The 21,388-nt window shown below is 38.0% G+C and overlaps 1 protein-coding gene across 5 annotated transcripts in view; it reads left to right on the forward strand.

The window, feature by feature from the left end:
• CPEB4 (cytoplasmic polyadenylation element binding protein 4) overlaps window positions 1-21,388 on the forward strand; it is a 73,273-nt gene that overhangs the window by 40,589 nt on the left and 11,296 nt on the right. For 2 of the 5 annotated variants that reach the window (XM_008063288.2, XM_021715137.1), the window contains exons 3-4: window positions 16,386-16,559; window positions 21,095-21,184. In XM_008063288.2, the coding sequence (XP_008061479.1) occupies window positions 16,386-16,559; window positions 21,095-21,184 (264 nt within the window). Of the gene's footprint in view, window positions 1-2,958; window positions 3,010-14,550; window positions 14,575-16,385; window positions 16,560-21,094; window positions 21,185-21,388 lie in introns of all 5 variants that reach the window. The other 3 variants (XM_008063286.2, XM_008063287.2, XM_021715136.1) reach the window with 3 other exon arrangements.

Genomic DNA, 21,388 nt, shown 5'->3' on the forward strand with positions numbered 1-21,388 from the left:
AAAAAAAAAAAAAAAAGACAAGGGTTCTTCGTGTCACTGCTTATATTTTAAAATTTAAGTAAAAAGAAGCTGATTGTTTAACAGAGTGTCACAGATGTATTTGTAACTCAGAGAACAAAATTGATTCTAGCCTGACAGGAATCATATCACAAGGCCAGATTAAAAAAACAATTAAGAACAACTATCACTTCCAGAGTTCAACTATGAACTTTGTCAATGATTCTTCAGTTTCACATTGTGTCTTAGCTGAAGGGTAGAATTACTGTATTCAGAAGACAAAAGAGCAAGAGTTTCAAAGGTCACCTACTTTGGTTGGGGGGCTTTTCGGGAGTATGTAATGAGGTAAACTCACAACTGAGTTAAGGGACATTTCTGTTCCTGTCAAGTTGGAATAGTCTCCCTTTCTCTTTAAAGGCTACCCAAAAAATGAATTTCTGATAAAGTGGAAGTTCATTTGTTAAACTGGACCAGCCAGTTTAATAATTTGTACTTTGGATTCTCATTGCTAATCATCCTTCCTTGACATCAAATAAGAGGCATTGTGGTTCATATAGAACAGCCCTGGTCTCAGTGAGAGTGTTAGCATTACAAAAAGTTAGAGTATCTTCTTAGATAAAACAAAACGTTTTCTCTTAGCCCTTAACTTCAGTGAATGTAATTAAATATTTTTGTTTCTGTATTAACTTAGTCATTCTTTCAAAAATGTTTTATGATAAAGGAAAGTAGTATGCGTGATGGCTCTTGTTAGTTCCCTTACTAGAGTTTTACAGGTATCAAATGTATGCATACATTCCATGACAGAAAATCAGCTGCTGTTTTGAGTTGTGATTCAGAAACAGTACTCTGCTGCCAACCCCAGGTTTTTAACAGTTAGGGTCATGTTCTCGTTCCTAGCATCGCAAGTCTATCTTAAAAAGAAAAAAAAAATACTTGTGACAAGTCATAAGATCTAAGCTGTAGTTAAAAGCAGTTCAGATAGAAATCACTAGATTTGTATACTGACTGTGTGCTTTAGCATTAAAGAATGAAAGCAATTTTTAGGAGAAAATTGAAATATCAAAATTAATTTTTCCTTTTTCTTTCCCATCTCTATCCCTACTCCCATTCTCTAAATAGGAATAAGCTGAAATTTTAAGTGGAACAGTTAACAACTTAATTTTTAAAAATGCTTTTATTTGGTTTTAAATTATAAATAAATTCAAGTTTTGTTTCATATTAGACCCCAAGTTTTGGATATGGATTAATTAAAGCTGCTAGCAGTAGAGAACAGTTTTTCTTTTCATGGCATGATTTCATTTCTGTGGAGACTTTGAAGAAGCAGGATTTTAAAACATTAAAGACTTGGCTGGGTGCAGTGACTCATGCCAATAATCCCAGCACTTTGGGAAGCCAAGGTGAGAGGATTACCTGAGCTCATGGGTTCGAGACCAGCCTGGGCAACTTGGCGAAACCTCATTTCTACAATAAATCAAAAAATTAGTCAGGCGTGGTGACACATGCCTGTAGTTCCAGCTACTTGGAAGGTTGAGGCGGAAAGATTGCCTGAATCCAGCAGGTTGAGGCCACAGTGGCTGTGAGCATGCCACTGCACTCCAGTCTGGACAACAGAGTGAGACTCCTACTCACACAACAACAACGACGAAACATTAAAGGCCTAAAGTTCCATTAGAGTTGTTAATGTGTAGCTGTTAGATTGATGGGACCACATGTTAGCTCTGGTTCCAAGTGGTCCGTGGACTAGCATGTTTAATAGTCCTTGCTGCCAGCAGTCTTTGCTGGCATCTTGGAAGGTTTGCCCCAGCCTCAAGGCTTGGAAAAACCTCTGCTTATATGCTTTTCTATAACCTTTGAGAGTCATGGTTCTGTAGGATCAACTCTTAGTCAGCTATTTCCCAAGGGAATGTTTTTAGTTTAGAGTCCATTTTAACTTTTCACACTAATCCTGAAGTATAGAGTGCTGGACTATTGTAGGAAATTAATAGCCAGGTTCCCTTGTCCATTCCCGAGATGAGCAAGACTTGTTGAGGGTTTCCAGCAGTTTTTCTGAAGGTGGGTACAGATGGCATGGAGGGTTTGGTGACTAAAACACATTGTCATGATGATTCTTATGTTATAACTTACAGCATAGAACTAAGTACATGATATGCACTCACAAGGATTTGTGGTTTAGATCCCTGAATTTATGTGTGAAAACTCTTCTATAACCAATACAATTCCTCAAAGATAGATTAGTCCCAGTGATATTTACTCCATGATTTTGTGGCTACCAATTTTGGAAGACAGTTCATCCAAAAAAAATTTTAGTACCTTCACAAATCTATTCTGAGGGGCATCTTGGATACCCATTTTAGGTTCAAAACTAGATTTTGACACACTTCAAATTTTGAAGGAATATAACCGTGTGTTTGTTGAGTGCCTGCTGTGTGCCTGCTGTATTCTGGGCTTTTGATATTTTCCATCATGTGTAAGTACAATGAAGTGTTCATCTTTACCTCTGTGTATAATCCCCTAAACCTGAAATTAAACCCATCAGCATGTCTGTATATGTAGGCATAAGTCTAGCACTTTTGTTATGCATCACATAGGAAATTATTACTGCTAATTACATATGTTTAAAAGTAACAAAACACTACACAAATGAAAAAATATTTTCACATTTATGGGGCAAAAAATGTGAAGATTGTCAAATGAATTGTTATTAGAACATATGGCATAAAGAAAATTACTTTGGATGGGGATTTGGAAATTAGAATTACCTAGTAGTTAAATATGAGGGGTATTTTATTTTCCCACTTTCAAACTTTCCCTTTTTGAATATTGGTGAACATGCTGATTGATCCATCCTCTGATTCAAATACCTTGCCTATTTAAAAACAGTCAATTCAGCTCTGTTATTGAATAACTTTAAACCATTTATGAAAAAAAGTAAATTTAGTAACGGCCTTCTTTTACCTTCAGGTCGTCTAAACTATTCATATCCAGGATCCGATAGCTCTCTGCTTATTAATGGTAAGTGATAATTGATTTACCCTAGTGAAGTGCACAAAACTGATACAAGTTAGTACTAAGAGAAAATACAGTAGTTGTGCTTCAACAAGTAGAGAAATTACATTAGTTTGTTTTGTAATCATTGTAAGTTGCCATTAAACTATCAGCTATTTTAAAAGTAATTCTTTTACCTCAAAATTGTGCAAAGCTTTTTCATTTTTTAAATGTGAAGTCCAACCAATTCCCTCTCTTGAACTTGGTGACAATGAGAATCCCATAACGACCCATAAAAACTGGCTTTATCTAACATTAACTTCTGCAAAGTGATCTTTGAAATGTCAACATAAAAGTCATTTTCATGTAGATGGAAAAATGTTCCAGGACAAGCAGAGGGTAATCAGAGATCTAAAACCAGAAAAGGGTAGCCTAATACCACAGTGCTTGACAGTGCATTGGACGAGGTCATTTACTGCTTGCTGTCTAGTGAGAGCAAGAAGGAAGTACTACTGACTTTCACAGTGCCTTCAGCAGATTCTCCTTACCTGTTCTAAATATTACTGATGTTCTGCTGAGTTCTCCTTTTATGTACATAATGAAGCAAGCTAGGTTTCACAGGAAAGGAGGGACATCCACTCACAGAAGGAATGAAAGAACTTCAGTATCTATTTTTAAGTATCATAGTATAAAACAACTAGGTAAAATACAGAGGTTTTGTTAACTTCTTTTCTGTTCACTTACTATCCAATATAGCTTTCAGATCTGTGTGTGTGGGTGATGCCTTCCATTTCTCAAAACTCATTTTAAGTCCCACAACCTTTAAGAAGTGTTCTTGACTAAATAACTATACTCTCATCATTTCCAGAACAAAAACAAGCAAAACACCTTCCACTCTTTGTCTATGGTATGTTGTGAATGAGGAATTAAAAATTATTTTTATAACCAGATCTCCTTTGGGTTAGCATTTGAAATTAGTGTGCTATAGAATGCAGGATTGCTGAGCCAGAAAAAGTTAGAAGAGATTTGTTTTAGAAAGTCTCTGGGTACATCAGATCTTCTGGAGACTGTGTAGTTTATGAAAGCCCTCACTTACTTATTCATCAAACTTTGGTCTCTTATGCTACAGTGCCAGAAACAATGCCATAGTATGATATTCCAGCATAAATGTATATATGGCAAAACCCAAACCCAGTAGTGACAGTGGTATCGGGACAAGGAGGACATAAGGGATACATGTAGTTCCAGAGTCAGGTCCATATGCTGGAAACTGCAGTGAACCAAGATTTGAGATATTGCTGTGTCATCTTAGGCAAAGTGGTCAACTCTTTTTAATCTCAGTTTTCTCATGAAGTTGTTCTGTTGGATCAGTTGCCCCTGGGGCCCACTGTGTTGAGGTGAGAAAAATAAACTCTCTCTAATGGGTTTTCCTAAAGCTAAATTTATTTAATTAAGAAAAAAAATCTATTATTATGAGATTGTCTTTCATTTTTTCTTCATTAATATCCTTCTTTAAAAAAATAGATTATTTTTTAATGACCTTTGCTTGTCAAATAAAAAATAAAGATAACTTTTCCTCCAGATACTTGTTTTGAAATTTTACTGGTCAATGAATTCTAGGAGGGGACTAGATAGTTTCTACTTTTGCATACATAGAAATTTTGTTTATTATAAAAGTATACTGTCTGAGTTTAACATTGTCTCAACCTCAAAGATATGACAATAAAAAAAGAACAGAGGGGAAACTTGTTGGTTCCTCAAGCAAGAATCAAGAGTGTAGGATTGTGAATGCCATGGTCTAATATTCAGCTTTGTGGGGCCCTAAATCTACTTTGTCAGATTTGATCAAGTTTTAGTTTTTAATAACCAACCAGTTAGGACCAGATGCCACTTTATTCATTTATATTGAATAAAACTTCTAGCTAGACCCGATGCTGGAGGTGATTGGTGGACCCACTGTCTCTCAGTAGCAAAGTCCAGAGTATAGCAGAAACTTGCTGAAAAGTCATGAAATTAAAGCTAAGTGGGAAGGAGGGGTATTGAGACAATTCCTTAGTGACCTTGACTTATGGTGTGAATGTTGTCCATTCTCTCAGTCACATTTGTGAAACATTTTCTAGAGTGAATCACGTTCGTAGATCAATTAATCTCATTCATGTATTGGTACTTAGTAGCTTTGCTTTCACTTTAGCTCAGGTTCTGGGGGTACCTAGGTTACAAATCTGGTGTAATGAATTGTGCTTAATGAAGATAAAGGTAAGAATTACAAATACTACCCAACATAGGGTTGTAGTGAGAATTAAATGTATGCACCTGGGACACAGCACGTCAAAATTAAATAATTAGAATAAGTATTTTTTTGGCTAGGAAAATTAATGCTGAAAATTTATTAGAAAAAATACAAACAAGGGATTAAGATGAGTTTGTAAAAAAGGTCTACTCTTGGATGTGCTTTCTTTGTCTACTAAATAAGGTAGGTAGTTTCAAACTATATTCACTTTCAGTTGTATTCCCTTCGTGTTTTGTGTATGCAACCTTTACTTAAAACTGAAAATAAAAGCCTAATACATTGTGTTACTTAACAGTCATTGTTTAAGACTGAAAGGAGCTGCAAAGAACTGTTCTTCCCTGTCTACCACAAATAATCTATTCCGGCTTTTATGTATGTATGTGTGTATGTATATTTATTTTTTGAGTCAGACTCTCACTCTGTCACCCAGGCTGCAGCGCAGTAGCACGCTCACAGTTATGACAGCCTTAACTTTCCAGGCTCAGATGATCCTTCTGCCTCAGCCTTCCAAGTAGCTGGAACTACAGGCACACCAACCATATCCAACTTGTTTTTTTGACTTACTGTAGAGACGAGGTCTCCCTCTGTTCTAGGCTGATCTCGAATCCCTGGGCTCAGGCAATCCTCTTGTCTCCACCTCCCGAAGTTTTGGGATTATAGGCATGAGCTCCTGCACCTGTCCTATACAGGCTTTTAAAAACCTTGAAAAGGTGATTAGATAGCCATCCTGCTTTGTTTCAGCTGTAACTTTGAGAGCTTTATCTTCCAGGTATCTGTTGAGTTGAAAGTCTTTCTTGTTGTGTTATGATAAAAACACGGCAGAATGGTTTATGTTCTTTTTCACATGAACATTTGAATTTGGCCTTGTGATTTTTAATGTATGTTTTATTTTGAAAATGTCAAGCAATCTCACAGCTTTTGGGGAAAGAAGTGGGGTTTAAATCCACAATAAATGAGAAGAAAAGTCATAGTTGTCAGCCAGTTTTCGGCAGTTGTTGGAATTTGCTTGCACAAAGACAAGTAGGGTTTGCTCATCCTTGGATCAAATTTCTTATTATTTTTTTGCCACGCTTAATCATCAATTTTCATACTATTAGTGACCTCCATATGCCTCTCATGACTTTTAAAAGGCAATGCCAGTATAATTCAACAGTGAGTGAAAACTGCTAAGAATGTTATGATGTACATTCTAGGGAATTATTCAATTTATGCTGTGTTATGAGTTGAGAAATGATTTTGAGGTGTAGTTTTAGGGAAAGTGCTTAGATTTTCAATGTATTTTGAAAACCAAACTTTCTAGGGCTGTCATAAGTACCACAGACTGCATAACTTGGACAGATACTTATTCCTCACAGTTCTGGAGGCTAGAAGCAAAAGGTAAAAGTGTCATTGGGGTTGATTTCTTCTGAGGCATCTCTCCTTGGCTTGTAGATGACTGTGTCTTTACATGTCTTCTGTGCATGTCTGTGTCCTACTCTTTTAAGGACACCAGTCATAATAGGTTAGCACCCACCCCAGTGACCTCATTTAGCCTTATTTATCTCTTTATAGACCCTATCTCCAAAACAAAAGTCACATTCTGAGGTACTGGGGGTTAGGGGACACAATTTGACCCATAAGAGATGCCTTTAATTAGTAAATTTCATGTGGGTAGGAATTTAGTTAGAATGTTCATTTTATGGTTATGAAAAGCAGCCATGAAACTCAGTTTTTCAGCTACGTGAGTGGGAGTGCTACACATAGGCCAGACTCATACCTCTGGAGTATCTTGATTTGACTCTGAGCTAGACATTGGATTAAAAGATTAATTTTCCTTTTACCCAGCTTAAAACTTTATTTTGTTTAAGAAATCACCACTTTCTCTGTGTGAAAGTACTTGTGTATTGTACTTTTTTTGTAACCTCTCAATCCACGCCTTAGCCCTTAGGATTAGCTACTTCATAAATGAAACTTGTGGCAGGAGAAAGTTATAGAACTACCAAAAAAAAGTTTTAACAACTCATGCGTGTACTTTCTTTTCTCTGAGAATATCTGTTTACTTAGAAGCATCAACTAAATATTTGCTTGTCCCCCAGTAGGAGATTTTAGTAAGTGATCTTTTAAAGGTTAGCATAAAACACCATCTCTGTTTCTTTCTTTCTTTTTTTAACCTTGAGATTTTTTATTTTAAAGATGTGGTGTACAGTTCAGGATTAGGTATACAAGTGGACATCGAACAGGTAAAGTTTGGGCCTCCCTTTGATCCCCACTTTGCCTGGTTTGAGATCAGTTATTCTTATTGATGTTTTGCCCCCTTTACACCCACACCCTGGCAGTATCCCACTACTGCCAATCCCTTTATTATAGTATTATGATAAATATATACTTATGAGTGAAAACGTTTGGTGCTTTGTTTTTTGTTTCTGTGATAGATCACTGAGTATTATAGACTCTAAATACATCCAAGTTGCTGTGAAGTTCATATGTTTGTCCTTCTTTATGGCTGTGTAATATTCCATTGCGTATATGTACCACATTTTTTTTTTATCCTGTCCAGTTTCAACAGGCAGCACAATTGGTTCCATGTTTTTTCTCTTGTGAATAGTGCTACAGTAAACATGCATGTGCAGGTATCTTTTTTGGAGAATGATTTGAGTTCTTCTGGGTATATTCCCAGTAGTGGAATTGCTGGATCATATGGAAGGCTAATTTCTAGTTCTTTTTGAAATCGCCACACTGTTTTCCATAGAGGTTGAACTAGTTTGCATTCCCACCAGCAGTGTAGAAGTGTTCCCTCTTCTCTGCATCCTTGCCAGCATCTGTTGCTTTTTGTTTTATTAATGATGGCCATTCTTACTGGGGTTAGATGGTATCTCCATGTGGTTTTGATGTGTATTTCTCTGATGATTAGTGAGGCTGAACAATTCATGTGTCTTTTGGCTCCCCTTATATTTTCTTTTGAGAAGTGTCTGTTCATGTCTTTTGCCCACTTTTTAATGGGGCAGTTTGTTTTTTTCCTTTCGGTACATTTGAGTTCCTTGTAGATCCTGGATGTTAGGCCTTTGTGGCAGATATTTTTTTCCCATTCTGTGGGGCTGTCTCCCAGCTCTCTTGATGGTTTCTTTTGCTTTGCAGAAGCTTTTCAGTTTAATGAGGTCCCACTTGTCTATCTTATCTCTCTCTCTTTTTTTTTTTTAAGTTGGAGTCTCACTCTGTCACCCAGACTGGAGTGCAGTGGCACTCTCCTGGCCACTGCAGCCTAAACCTGCTGGGCTCTGGTGATCCTTCTGCCTCAGCCTTCCAAGTAGCTGGAACTACAGGCTCACGCTACCACACCCGGCTAATTTTTTTGATTTATTGTAGAGATGAAGTCTCGCCAAGTTGCCCAGGCGGGTCTTAAACCCGCGGGCTCAGGCAATCTACTCACCTCAGCCTCCCAAAGCACAGGATTACAGGCTGAGCCACCGAGCCCAGCTTATTTTATCTCTTATGGCATGGTCATCTGGGGTTTTAATCAGGAATTGGTTGCCTACTCTGATTTCTGTAAGGGTGTCTCCTGCGTTTTCTAAGATTCTTATAGTTTGAGGTTTTACGTTTAGGTCTTTGATCCCTTTAGAGTTGATTTTTGTTTATGGTGATAGGGGTCCTGTTTCATTCTTCTGCATGTGGTCAGCCAGTTTTCCCAGCACCATTTACTGAATAGGTTCTCCTCTTCCCAGTGGTTGTTGAAACACCATCTCTTAATTATAGTTTTTTTGGAATGAAAGGAGGAAGATTGTTTGCTTGAGAGGGGGAGAAAAATTGCAAAAATTAGGGTATAATTTACCCAAGAAAAATGTAAATTATGGTCATTTACTGAAAATGTATATATTATGACTCTAGTCTCTATAGTAAGAAACTTGTTGAAAGATCCCTTCACGAAGAAGATAATATGAAAACGTACTATAAAGTGCTCTGGAATCGATTTCCTTAGAATACTAATGGAAAATCTGAGAACAATTGTTGAAGATCCAACTAAGAAGAGCATATATATGAGTTTACTTTTGAGAAAGGGAAGAGATTGTTTATTGAGCATGTGACTTCTGACCATTAAATACATACATAGTGTCTATTCTCTCATTTGCCCCCTATTTTTGTAAGTAAGAAAACTGAGAGATATGAATATACAGAAACCAGAGCAGCATTCTCTGCTCTAAAGTAGGTCTTTATAAATAATAGTGTCATATCTTTATCATATCTTATTAACTTTTCCAGAATGTTGTTGTACCAACAAGGTAACATAAACACAAACCAATGTGACAGGAAATTCTAACTATGTGTGAATTAATGTTGTGGCAGTGAGAATGTTAAATGAGTGGTTAACTTATAATTTTAAATGATTCTTTGCATCTTTTGAGTTGTATGTTTTGATCTTTGTAATGATTGTGTCTGCTTTCTGGTTCCATCTTTATTCTTTTGTTCACAGATTTATTCCATTTAGCTTTGGGCCTTTGACATATATCTTTTTTGTTTGTTTTGAGTTGGAGTCTCACTCTGTCACCTAGACTGGAGTGCAGTGGCCGCTCCCGACCACTACAGCCTCGACCTGCTGGACTCCGGCAATCCTTCCGCCTCAGCCTTCCAAGTAGCTGGAACTACAGGCGCGCTCTACCACACCCGGCTAATTTTTTTGATTTATTGTAGAGATGAGAGGTCTCGCCAAGTTGCCCAGGAGGGTCTCGAACCCGTGGGCTCAGGCAATCCACTCACCTCAGCCTCCCAAAGTGTGGGATTACAGGCTGAGCCACCGAGCCCTGCTGACTTATATCTTTTTAACTGATTTACTAATTTAGCTAATTCCCCCACATTTTCCTTTTAGTCTTACTGGAAAAGTCAGTTCTTTGGTAAGCCACTCCCTTTTTTTCCAAAGAGAATTGCTATCTGCCTTCTCACCATAGGGGTAGTGAAGGTACATGTAGATGGAGAGCTAAGGTAGATCAGAGTAACCTGAACTGGGTCAATGCTTTCATTGCCTAGTAATAACTATGAATAATTTATCCTTCATGGCCCCAAATCGTACTCTTTACAGAATTGATTAGGTTCTGGCATAGAAAAGGATGCTTTTCTTTAATATATTATTTGTTTGTTTTTAACCTAATATTAAGATAAAATCAAAACCAAGAAGAGGCTGGGCACGGTAGCTCATGCCTTATAATCCCAGCACTTTGGGAGGCTGAGGCAGGAGGATTGTTTGAGCCCAGCCTAGGCAACACAGCGAGACCTTTCCTCTACAAAAAAAATTTTAAAAATTAGCTATGTGGTACACGTCTGTAGTCCTAGCTAAGTGGGAAGCTGATGCAGGAGGATCTCTTGAGTTTCGGGAGTTTCAGGAGTTTGAGGCTGCGGTGAGCCATGATTGTGCCACTGCACTCCAGCCTGAGCAACAATGTGAGACTTTGACTCCAAAAATTAAATTAAAATAAAATAAAACCAAGAAGAAAACCAAAAAGGCTCTGTTAACAAATATCAAAATATAGCATACACAATAATAAGTTCAAATGGTATAGAAGGGAATAAAACAAGGATAAAACATGCTTGCTTTCTTTGCCTGTCCCAGTTTGTCTCTCCAGAGGTTCTTGTGATTGTTTCTAGAAAAAAACAATTCATGCATATTCCTACATATCTTTTTTTTTATTTTTACATTTGCACAATAAGGACCACACAGTACACACTGAGATACTTCATGCAAGCTACATCTTAGAGAGCTTTAGGCACATAAATATGCGCCACATTTTAAAATGGCTGTATACTATGTATTCTTATGAATTTATCACTATTATGGATACTTGGATTCCTTTTGACTATTACAGATGTTGCAATAAATGACAAAATATACTTTTTAAGAGATGAATAATGTTTTTATAATGAACTATGTAGAGAGAGAGGGAGGGAGATAGTCCTGATAAGCCTTTCTGTACCTTCTTTGCAAGACTGGCATCACAGATTAATGGAATTTTTTTTTTTTTTTTTTGAGTTGGAGTCTTACTCTGTCACCCAGGTTGGAGTGCAGTGGCATGCTCACGGCCACTGTAGCCTTGACCCACTGGGCTCAGGTGATCCTTCTGCCTCAGCCTCCCAAGTAGCTGGAACTACAGGCTCGTGCCACCATGCCCGGCTAATTTTTTTAAATTTATTATAGGTATGAGGTCTTGCCAAGTTACCCAGGCGGGTCTTGAACCCACGGGCTCAGGCAATTCACTCACCTCAGCCTCCCAAAGCGCGGGATTACAGGCTGAGCCACCGAGCCCAGCTATTTTATTCCTTTTGATAGCTGAATAATATTCCGTGATGTGTGTGGATGGGCGAGTGGGGGGTAGATAGATTGATAGGTAGATAAATAGATAGATAGATATCACAGTTTCATTATTCTCTGATTAGTTGATGGGCATTTAAATTGATTCCATATCTTTGCAATTGTGAATTGTGCTGCCATGAACATTTGAGTGCAGGTGTCTTTTTTGTATAATGACCTCTATTCTCTGTTCCTTTGACTGAATGAAAGTTTTGAGCAGAGTTTATTTCAGCTGACTTAGAACTTTTCCAAAACATAAATTTCTTTAAATACAAAGTCATTTTTTAACTTGCCCCTTCCTTGGATATTTGAGAAACATCCAATAATAAGCAATACTTGATAGTCATGAGAGCTATCTGAAATCTGTCTGACATTTTCCTCAGGAAAGCAGTGAGGATCTATGTTACAGAAATCTATATTATACGCACTAATATAATTTGAAATAGGTGAGGAGAAAGGTGCTTCATACATCTTTTATGTATAGGATAGAGTGACTCCATTTTGCATTCTGTTAACATCTGGGTTCTGGTTTCATCGATATGCTTACTTTGTAGAAAATTAATTTATGTTTTTTTTTTAACTTTTCTATATATGTCATATGTCAGATTTTACACTAAAAATAATGTATACATTATTATAAGTTAATTGGACATTCTCATGTGCTCTAGAATGTCATTGTTTTTATTTTTTTAGCATTAATTTATATTAATTACTTGATTTGCAGTTTTTGATAGCTGCAGACTTTATTCATCTATAGCTTATTTTCCCTTAATATGGAAAACTGTCTCCATAGCTGTCAGAATTTTATCTCAGGATTTCATTATGAATTCTTTTTATATTGCCCAGCTTAATTTTACAGTGTATAATCAAAGTTTGAAAATACATGTTTGAAGATTTTGAGGGTACTTGATTATAACTTTTGTTCTACAGCACTTACTGTTCCTAAAACTGTGTTTATCTTTGAAGTAATGGAAGCCATGAAAGTTTTCATGTTGATTTTGTCATTTTTAAAAGCTTATTCTTTTCAAGTGTCTGCTTCCTCAGAAATCCAAGTAGCATCAATCAACTTTTTAAGATTGACAGAACCTAACTGGGCATGGTGGCTCACGCCTGTAATTTCAGCCCTTTGGGAGGCTGAGGCGGGAGGATTGCTTGAGCCCAGGGGTTTGAGACCAGCCTGGGGAATATAGCGATTCCTCCTCTCTGCAAAAAAATTTAAAAATTAGCTGTGTGTGATGGTACATGACTGTATTCCCAGCTACTCAAGAGACTGAAGCGATTAAATGAGCAGATTGTTCTTAAACAACCATCTGCTTTTGTGATATCATTTGTCTTTCTAATCTGCTTAAGTCAGAAAATATCTTTCACTCCTAAACCTAAGTCCTATTAAAGTGAAAACCTAACTTCTTGAGAGAGGTTTTATGTTGTTTTAATCTATTTGCTCAAATACTTTGGTGAACTCCAGGGCCATTTAGTAGTGTAGAAATGATATATTTTGGTATGAGATATAGTTTCCTTTTGGAAAATACATGGTATTTCTGAGTTATACTTAGTTAGCATTTATCTAGACTGATAAGAATAAAAATACTAGCCAGGTTCAGTGACTCAGCCTGTAATCCCGTGCCTTGGGAGGCTGAGGTGAGTGGATTGCCTGAGCCCACGGGTTCGAGACCCGTCTGGGCAACTTGATGAGACCTCATCTCTACAATAAATCAAAAATTAGCTGGGCGTGGTAGCGCATACCTGTAATTCTGGCTACTCGGAAAGCTGAGGCGGAAGGATCGCCTGAGCCCAGCAGATTGAGCCTGCGGTGACCAGGAGCGGCCACTGCACTCCAGTCTGGGTGACAGAGTGAGACTCCAACTCAAAAAAAAGAATAAAAATACTGACCAGTTTGTGAGTTTTTGTAGTGACTTCTTAAAGATACTTAGATCACTCAAATGCCCTTTCCCTCCACGCCTCCCCACCTCAACTTCCTCATCTTCCTCCTCTCTTCATATTGTACCTTCCACGTGACCAGTGCAGCAACGGACATGTTACATTATCCTTATTCATTTATAGGACCCTCTGGCCTTAAAGGTTGCTAGTCCTTTGGGGTCAGGGCTGTGTACTGTTTATTCACAGTGCCCAGCAAGATCAGGCATTCAAGAAATGTCTGTTGAATAGAATTGAGGTATATTTGGACAGGCTGGGGTTATAAGAGCCAGTTTGTTTCAGGGAAGACATTTTCTCTAAAGTTTCCTGATTTATGCCGCTATGTGGGAAAAAAAGCTTGCTGGTTTAAGTTTATACTGCCGTTTGCTGAGTATACAGATATACCCTCCCACCCCTACCCTAGTCTCTTGGACCTTTGATTACCTTTTCTTTTCCCCTGGCTACACCCTACTTGGCAATAAAAATACCAATCCTTTTACTTTTCAACATTTGAGACTTGGTAGGATATTTGATTAGCGACAGAAAACTGTTGGCTAAAAAGAAGTTTATATCCTGTTTAAAGATTTCATCTGTTAGAATTTTCTTTTATAAGAAATTAACTTATACTGTAGGAATACTGTGAAATTGCTATTTGTCCTCTGGTGGTGAAAAAGTCATAAATTAAATATATCTACTAAATTGCTAGTTACCAGGGAATTATGAGAGAAAATATGATTAATATGGTAATAGTTGATTTAGATCATGTTACATACCGCCTTAGTTTCATAATAGTTTGAACCTTGGGGCAATAATTACAATAAAAGTTTATCTTAAAACAAGTGAGATTCAATAAAGCTTCAGAGTGCCCAAGAATGCATTAAATTGGCCTCTTGCTATCCAGTTCCTTATTTCTGAGACATTTACCAGGAAATGAAGAATATACCTACAATTTTTCAGTTTCAAGCCGGTAGATGAATCACAGTTGGTTCTTTTGACAATGTTTGAAAGGTTGTTTTGTTTTTTGTTTTTTTGTTTTTTCTCATTTGACATGCAGCAAGGACTTATGGGCGAAGGAGAGGTAACATTATTGTTTCTAACTTTTAAATGTATCTGTTGTGTTTGGAGAGGACTCAAGTTTGCTCAGTTTCTAACCTTTTGTGGGGAAGGGGAGAGGGGAAATGAGGTACAGCTTTGATTCTTTCATAGTTGTTGTGTTATAGTTAACATTATTATTATTTGAAGTGGCTAATGAACTCTAAAGAAATTATCAGAACAATAGGTTTTGGATTTGAATAAAAATGATTTTCCTATTTATATTAGAAACTCAATTTATTTATATCTGAATATTTGCTTTTTTTTTTCTTTCTGCAAGGAGTTTCTTAAGGAAAAAAAAGAATCTTTAAAAGGAAAATATAGCCAGACTAATCTCAAAATACCTCATTGTCTTGAAGTTTCAATTATACTTAAGTACCTTATCTCTACTTTCTTTTTTTTTTAGCTAAGTAAGTGTAATACGTTTGGTTTAAGATGAGATAAGCTAAATAAATGACCGATCCTATAAACGTCAAACAATGAGGGTGGGGGAAGCTCTAGAAATTTTAGGGAATTTTAAAGAATCGTTTCCTAGAGGTGCCTGAATAAACCTTATTCTTGCCACCTGAAATAATTTTGCCTTTTTACAAGAAAGTAAGACAACTAAATAGCTTAGATTTTAAATATCAGTGATTTTTGAAGACCATTCAGGAAATAACCTCTAGTTGTGTGTGTGTGTGTGTGTGTGTGTGTGTGTGTGTGTGTGTGTGTGTGTGTGTTTTAAGCAGGATTTATTGAGAGAACAGAAAAGCTCCCACAGTGGGAGGGGACCCAAGGGGGTTGTCCAAACCTCTAATTTTGTAATCATTTTTTGTCTTCATCTGACATATGGTATTATAGGATAAATTTGTAACAGATCTGTTATTATTTGTGTTTAGTTATGGAAGTTGAAGACAAGTGTGGCAACAAAAGGACATTGGAATGTTTCAGTAAAGGAAGAACACTTAGCAAATTCCTCATGTAGTACCTAGAAGGAAATTGGCAGCCTGCAAAGTGATAAAACAGTACTTGAGAGATTCTGCAGTTATTTGTAGGTCTGTGTTTTCCTTATGATTTACAAGTTTATATTTTGCTGTCAGGTAAATATGGGAAGACTGTTTCACATTGGCATCTCTGGTGTTTTCTGCTTATATATTCTGGATGATAAGATTTCCAAGCAGCAAACTGAGTGACTGGTTTTTAGAAATAGATAGTAGCTTAGCAAGCTGATAATTACCCAGCTTATAATAAATATATCTTTAGCATGCCTAACAGTCTTAAATTCTATAAGACTACACACTGAAGTTGGATAACAACATTAAGTGGTTTTTGATTATACCCCATTAGTTAAGGTAAACTAAAATGAGCACTCCCCTTAAAAGTCTGCTTGCTCATCTTAAGCACATTCTCAGAGGAAATTACGCAGGCTATACTGTTTGATCTTTTAAAGAAATGTAAGTGGTCCAGTGTCTCACAGCCAAGTGTAATACTCAGGGTACATGTCTAGGTTGCCAGTGGCATGGGGCCCTGCCAAGCCAATTGCTTTCTGAAGAGTGCTCTCCTGATGTGCTTCAACTCACCTCACTTGAGTCTCTGAACCCCAGTGGGATACTTAAGCAGCCTCTGTTTAACCATGTGCCTTCTCTCTGACTCAGTGGGAACTTGAAGGAATTCAAGAGCGTATCTAAGTGACTGTGTTGTTCAGTGAGAAAAATAAAAGCAGCAGTTGTGTTGAATCTGCCGTTTTCCTTGTCTTTGTGCATGATCATCTGTGGTGAGGAGCATTTTCTGTTAGCTTTTTTCCTGCTTTTATTCCAGGTCAGTCCTCACTGTTTCCAATGGAAGATGGGTTCTTGGATGATGGCCGTGGAGATCAGCCTCTTCACAGCGGCCTGGGCTCTCCGCACTGCTTCACTCACCAGAATGGGGAGAGAGTGGAACGATACTCTCGCAAGGTGTTTGTGGGCGGATTGCCTCCAGACATTGATGAAGGTACACTAAGGGAGAGCTGTGGGTAGCAGGGGGCCCAGATGGTGGCACAGCAGGGAACTCAGAGACAGTAGTTACTCTCTTCATAAGGATAGTCTTATCTGGCTCCAGGTGTTGAGTCTCAACTACATTGTTCTCTTGTCCCACCTTCCTATGGTAGTTCACACAAGGAAGGGGAGTAGGGCTATGTGAGCCAACTGAAGCAAGGGATTGGATGACAGGTAAAAGAGTACACATCCCTGGGAAAAATTCTGAGGATTCTACTGTGGTGGGCAAACATGGGTGCTGACTGCCTTTCATCTATGTACTGCCTTGGCCAAATTTGGTTAGCATTTTCCTATTTTTTCCCACCTTTTATAAGTACTCCATAATTATATAATTGTTTAGAAATTGAAGATCTTAGATCAAGCATGAACTTTTGGAAAATATAGCCTACAGTTGTTTTATGAGAAAGGGGATCTTGTTTACAGTAGTTGACAAGACCGGAGGTCTTTACTTGTATAGAGATTACATTCTTTTGGGGGAAGGCCTATAAACAGTATGCAAACATGCAAGAAAATGTTAGAGAACAAGTATCGAAAAGCAAACAGGACAATGTGATCTAACAATGCAGAGTCTCTTAGACTAGGTAGCTAAGGAAATCCACTCTGAGGAAGTAATATTTAGGCTAAGGCCTGAATGCAGAGTCAGCCATCTAAAGATTTGGAGGAACTAGTTGTTCTGGAATATGCTATTTATCTGTGGGTCTAGGTAACATTAATAAAAATCAAAGTAGCAGACTTTATAACAATCACATATCCTTAATGCTTTCCTGATTTCTTGTCTTGGCTTCTTGAATGAAAATTGAAATAAACTAATTCATGTTAAGAAGAATAGAATAGATTTCTTTAAAAACCTAATAAAATAACTTTATATTTAGGCTGGGATCAAATTTATCCAGTCACTTCATTTTCCTTAAGATGATCAACCTTTTGAGAGGTTGACACAAAAATGATTCTAAAAAGTCAAAGATTGAAATAAGCAAAGGGAGCCGGGCTCAGTGGCTCAGCCTGTAATCCCACGCTTTGGGAAGCTGAGGTGAGTAGATTGCCTGAGGCCGCTGGTTCGAGACCTGCCTGGGCAACTTGGCGAGACCTCATCTCTACAATAAATAAAAAATCAACCAGGCATGGTAGTGCGCGCCTGTAGTTCCAGCTACTTGGAAGGCTGAGGCGGAAGGATCGCCAGAGCCCAGCAGATCGAGGCTGCAGTGGCCGGGAGCGGTGCACTCCAGTCTGGGCAACGGAGTGAGACTCCAACTCAAAATAAATAAATAAATAAACAAACAAACAAAGGGATTTTCTTCGGTCTGCAATAAAATGTCTTGGTGGAAGCTGTGCTGAAATTTTCGGCTTGTCTGAGTCAATTTCCATGCTGCCCTCGGAGAGCATAGCTTGGAGAACATTGTGTTCTATAGAATTGTGCACTAAAAATTACAAGGCTTATGAGAAAGATAGGGTAAATCACTTAAAATAGGACAAATCACTTAAAACCTAATGATCTGCATACATGAAGCAGGGACAAAAAGAATGCATACCTTGGAAATAACTTGGACAGTTCAGGCAAGTAGCCCAGCATGCTTGGGGTTGCCTTGAGGAATATTGGAAATGTACAAAGCCAGTAGAGCAGAAAGGCTGGCCTGCAGGCTTGTAGACAGGCAGATGGAAAGGGGCTTCTAAAATACAGACTAAATTGCCAGGAGACAAGGGCAAGGTTGGGGGCACACCTCCCTGGCAAGAGCGCCCTGGTTGCTGTACTTATTTTTAATGTTCTCATAGTAGAGGACTTCTGCCTGTGAACCTTCCTAATGAAGTTCGTCTTTCTGTCCTCACTGTGCCAACTCACCTGGTCAAGGAAAAATCACTTATGAACCAGTACAGCTTCCATGTTATGTTGATATTGTTCCTCTATTTGCCAGACTCACACGAGCTAAACACTATAGAAACAGGTGTCACAGCCCCTCACAATCTGGGAGAGAGGAAAACAGTTCTCCTGGGCTAGAATTTAAACATTCCCCATCTCTCTTTTCTGTTCCTCTCTCCTGTCCTATTACCAGCTCTTACCTACACATGCTTACCTACTCTTTCCAGAAATCTCTTGAAGATTTACTTTCCTCTAATATCATTAGTTGCCCAAATATACAATGCAGCATAATTAGTGTCATTTAAATTAATAGTAAAATATGATCAGGCCTTCCCTTTCTATCTTTTTTCCCTTCCATTTCTTCTTTTTTTCTCTATTTCTTCCTCCTATGCTCAGAGATATTTCTGCCAAGGAAGTGGATTGGTGAGGGGGAAGAGGGCGCCAACTGTGTGTGTGGAGGGTACTTACTGAGAGGCCCCAGCAGGAGTATACACGGTGTCCAGGAAACCAGGCAACAAGGGCTAGAGTGCAAAGTTGGAAAGTAGAGGAAGATTGCAGGGATGCTGAAAGGTTGATTGCATTGAGCAAGTAAATAAATGTTTTACAGATAATGGGAGTTAGGTTTTGTCACCTTGAGAAGTGAATATAAACATAGAAAGGGAAAAGCCATGAGATGTTGGAGTGGAACTGAAATACCCATGAGATGTTGGAGTGGAATCGAAATATCAATATTGGCTGAGCGTGGTGGCTTATGCCTGTAATCCCAGCACTTTAGGAGGTCGAGGTGGGAGGATCATTTGAGGCCAGGAGTCCAGGACTAGCTTGGACAGCATAGCAAGACCTGGTCTCTACAAAAATTTTTTTTTTTTTTAATTAGCCAGGAATGGTGATGTGTACCTGTAGTCCCAGCTACCTAGGAGTTTAAATTGGTGGGGTCACCTGAGCCCAGCAGGTAAAGGCTGTGGTGAGCTGTGATCATGGCACTACACTCCAACCTGGGTAACAAGTGAAACCCTGAGTCAAAAAAGAAAAAGAAAAAGAGAAAGAAAATATCAATATGAACTCATTGGTTTTTATAAATACACACAGATATAGAAATAGTTATAAGTGTGTATGTGTGTGTATTCATGAAAAGACTTAGAAATAATGAATACCCACTAGCAATGAGCATGTAGAGCACTCAGATCTTAGTTTCTAAAAATCTTTTACCACTAAAAGAAACATCTTGAAAAAAATGACTGAGTCTTGACTGGGGCAGAGCAAGAATAAAATGAGCCTTCTTACACTAGGAAGTATGAAAAGACTTAAAGAATGATGGGGACAGGTCAGAAGAACATAGGACTACTTTTTGAGACAAATTGAGCATCAAAATAAATAAGGAGAGAATTGGATTACAACCCAATGAATAAAATAGATTCATACTGATATAAATAAATGAACAAATACATGAATGATGGCAATAGATGACCACCATTTGGCAACCATCATTGTGGTGGTTGATAAAAGCAAGAGTCTTCAATGGATGCCAAAGCTTATGAAGGAACAAGAGTATTGGTGAGTTATATGATATCTGCTTGTAAAGTACTAAGCAGTGGTTTCCTCTTGGTAGAGAAACCAGGCTGATACAACTTGACCTGGCGATTGAGATTAATATGCCCAATGGTAGGGCAGGATGACAGAGTGTCATTACGGTGGTATTCCTGTTTGGAATGCACAGCATGAGTCTGGTCAGGAGGAACTAGAGTACAGACCCAGGTCAAGGGTCACTGTCTTAAATGTGTTTGGGCTGGAATACAAAAATAATAGATATTTATTTCTCACCCTTTTGGAGGCTGGGAAGTCCAAGATCAAGGTTCCAGCATATTCAATGTCTGATGAGGACCTGCTTTCTCACAGATGATTATTTCACATGACAGAAGGTCTCTTTGGGGCCTCTTTTTTAAGGGCACTAATCTCATTGATGAGGGCTCCACTCCCATGACCTAATCACCTACCAAAGGCTTCACCTCCAAATACTCACTGGGGATTAGGTTTCAACATACAAGTTTTTTTTTGAGGGGGGACGTAAACATTCAGCCCAAGTAGTCATCCTGCAGAATGAATGTTAAAGACAGGAAATAATGTGGAGTTATTCCATTTCAATTGAAATGGACTGATGTTCTAGGGATGTGACAGCTAAATGCAACCTGCATTCTGGATCAGAAAGGATATTGTTGGGATAGTTTGAAATTTAAATGGCGTCTGTGAATTGGGTAGTAGTATTGTATTTATGTTGATTTCATAATTGGGAGGGTAATATGGTGGCATAAAGGGGTAACCTTACTTTGAACACGTACCAACAGTTGTGTTTGGGATTACAGAGCATCATGTCAGATAAAAATGATGAGTGGATAGATGGAAGGAGGGAGGGATGGGTGGATAGGTTGATTCATGCACATGAGGGAGGGAAGAGAAAAGTGAAGGAAAAGGGTGCAGGCAAATATGCAAAATACAAGCAGTTGGAGATTTAGGTGAAGGGGTGCAGGAGTTCCTTGTACTGTTCCTATAAATAGTAGATTTGAAACTGTTTCTTTAAAAACTGCTTTCAAAAAGTGATTATAGAAAATTTAAATCTACTTTTTTGCTTTGTTCATTAGATGAGATCACAGCTAGTTTCCGTCGTTTTGGCCCTTTGATTGTGGATTGGCCTCATAAAGCAGAGAGCAAATCCTATTTTCCTCCTAAAGGTAATTCTCAAGACTCATTTTACCTACACAATTTATTTTTGTGTTGTTTAGTGTATAGTCTTTTCATAAATGCTTGGCTTCACTGTAAAATTTTTCGTTGTTAAACTTCTATTTCCCCAAATACAGCTTTAAAATTTCTACCTAACATACTTTTAATTTGAATTTAATTTTACTCTAAAATGTGCTTCAAGATACCATCAAAAT

Source organism: Carlito syrichta, unplaced genomic scaffold (genome assembly GCF_000164805.1).
Source record: "Carlito syrichta isolate Samal-C Ts95f unplaced genomic scaffold, Tarsius_syrichta-2.0.1 Scaffold306712, whole genome shotgun sequence".
Classification (NCBI taxonomy): Eukaryota; Metazoa; Chordata; class Mammalia; order Primates; family Tarsiidae; genus Carlito; species Carlito syrichta.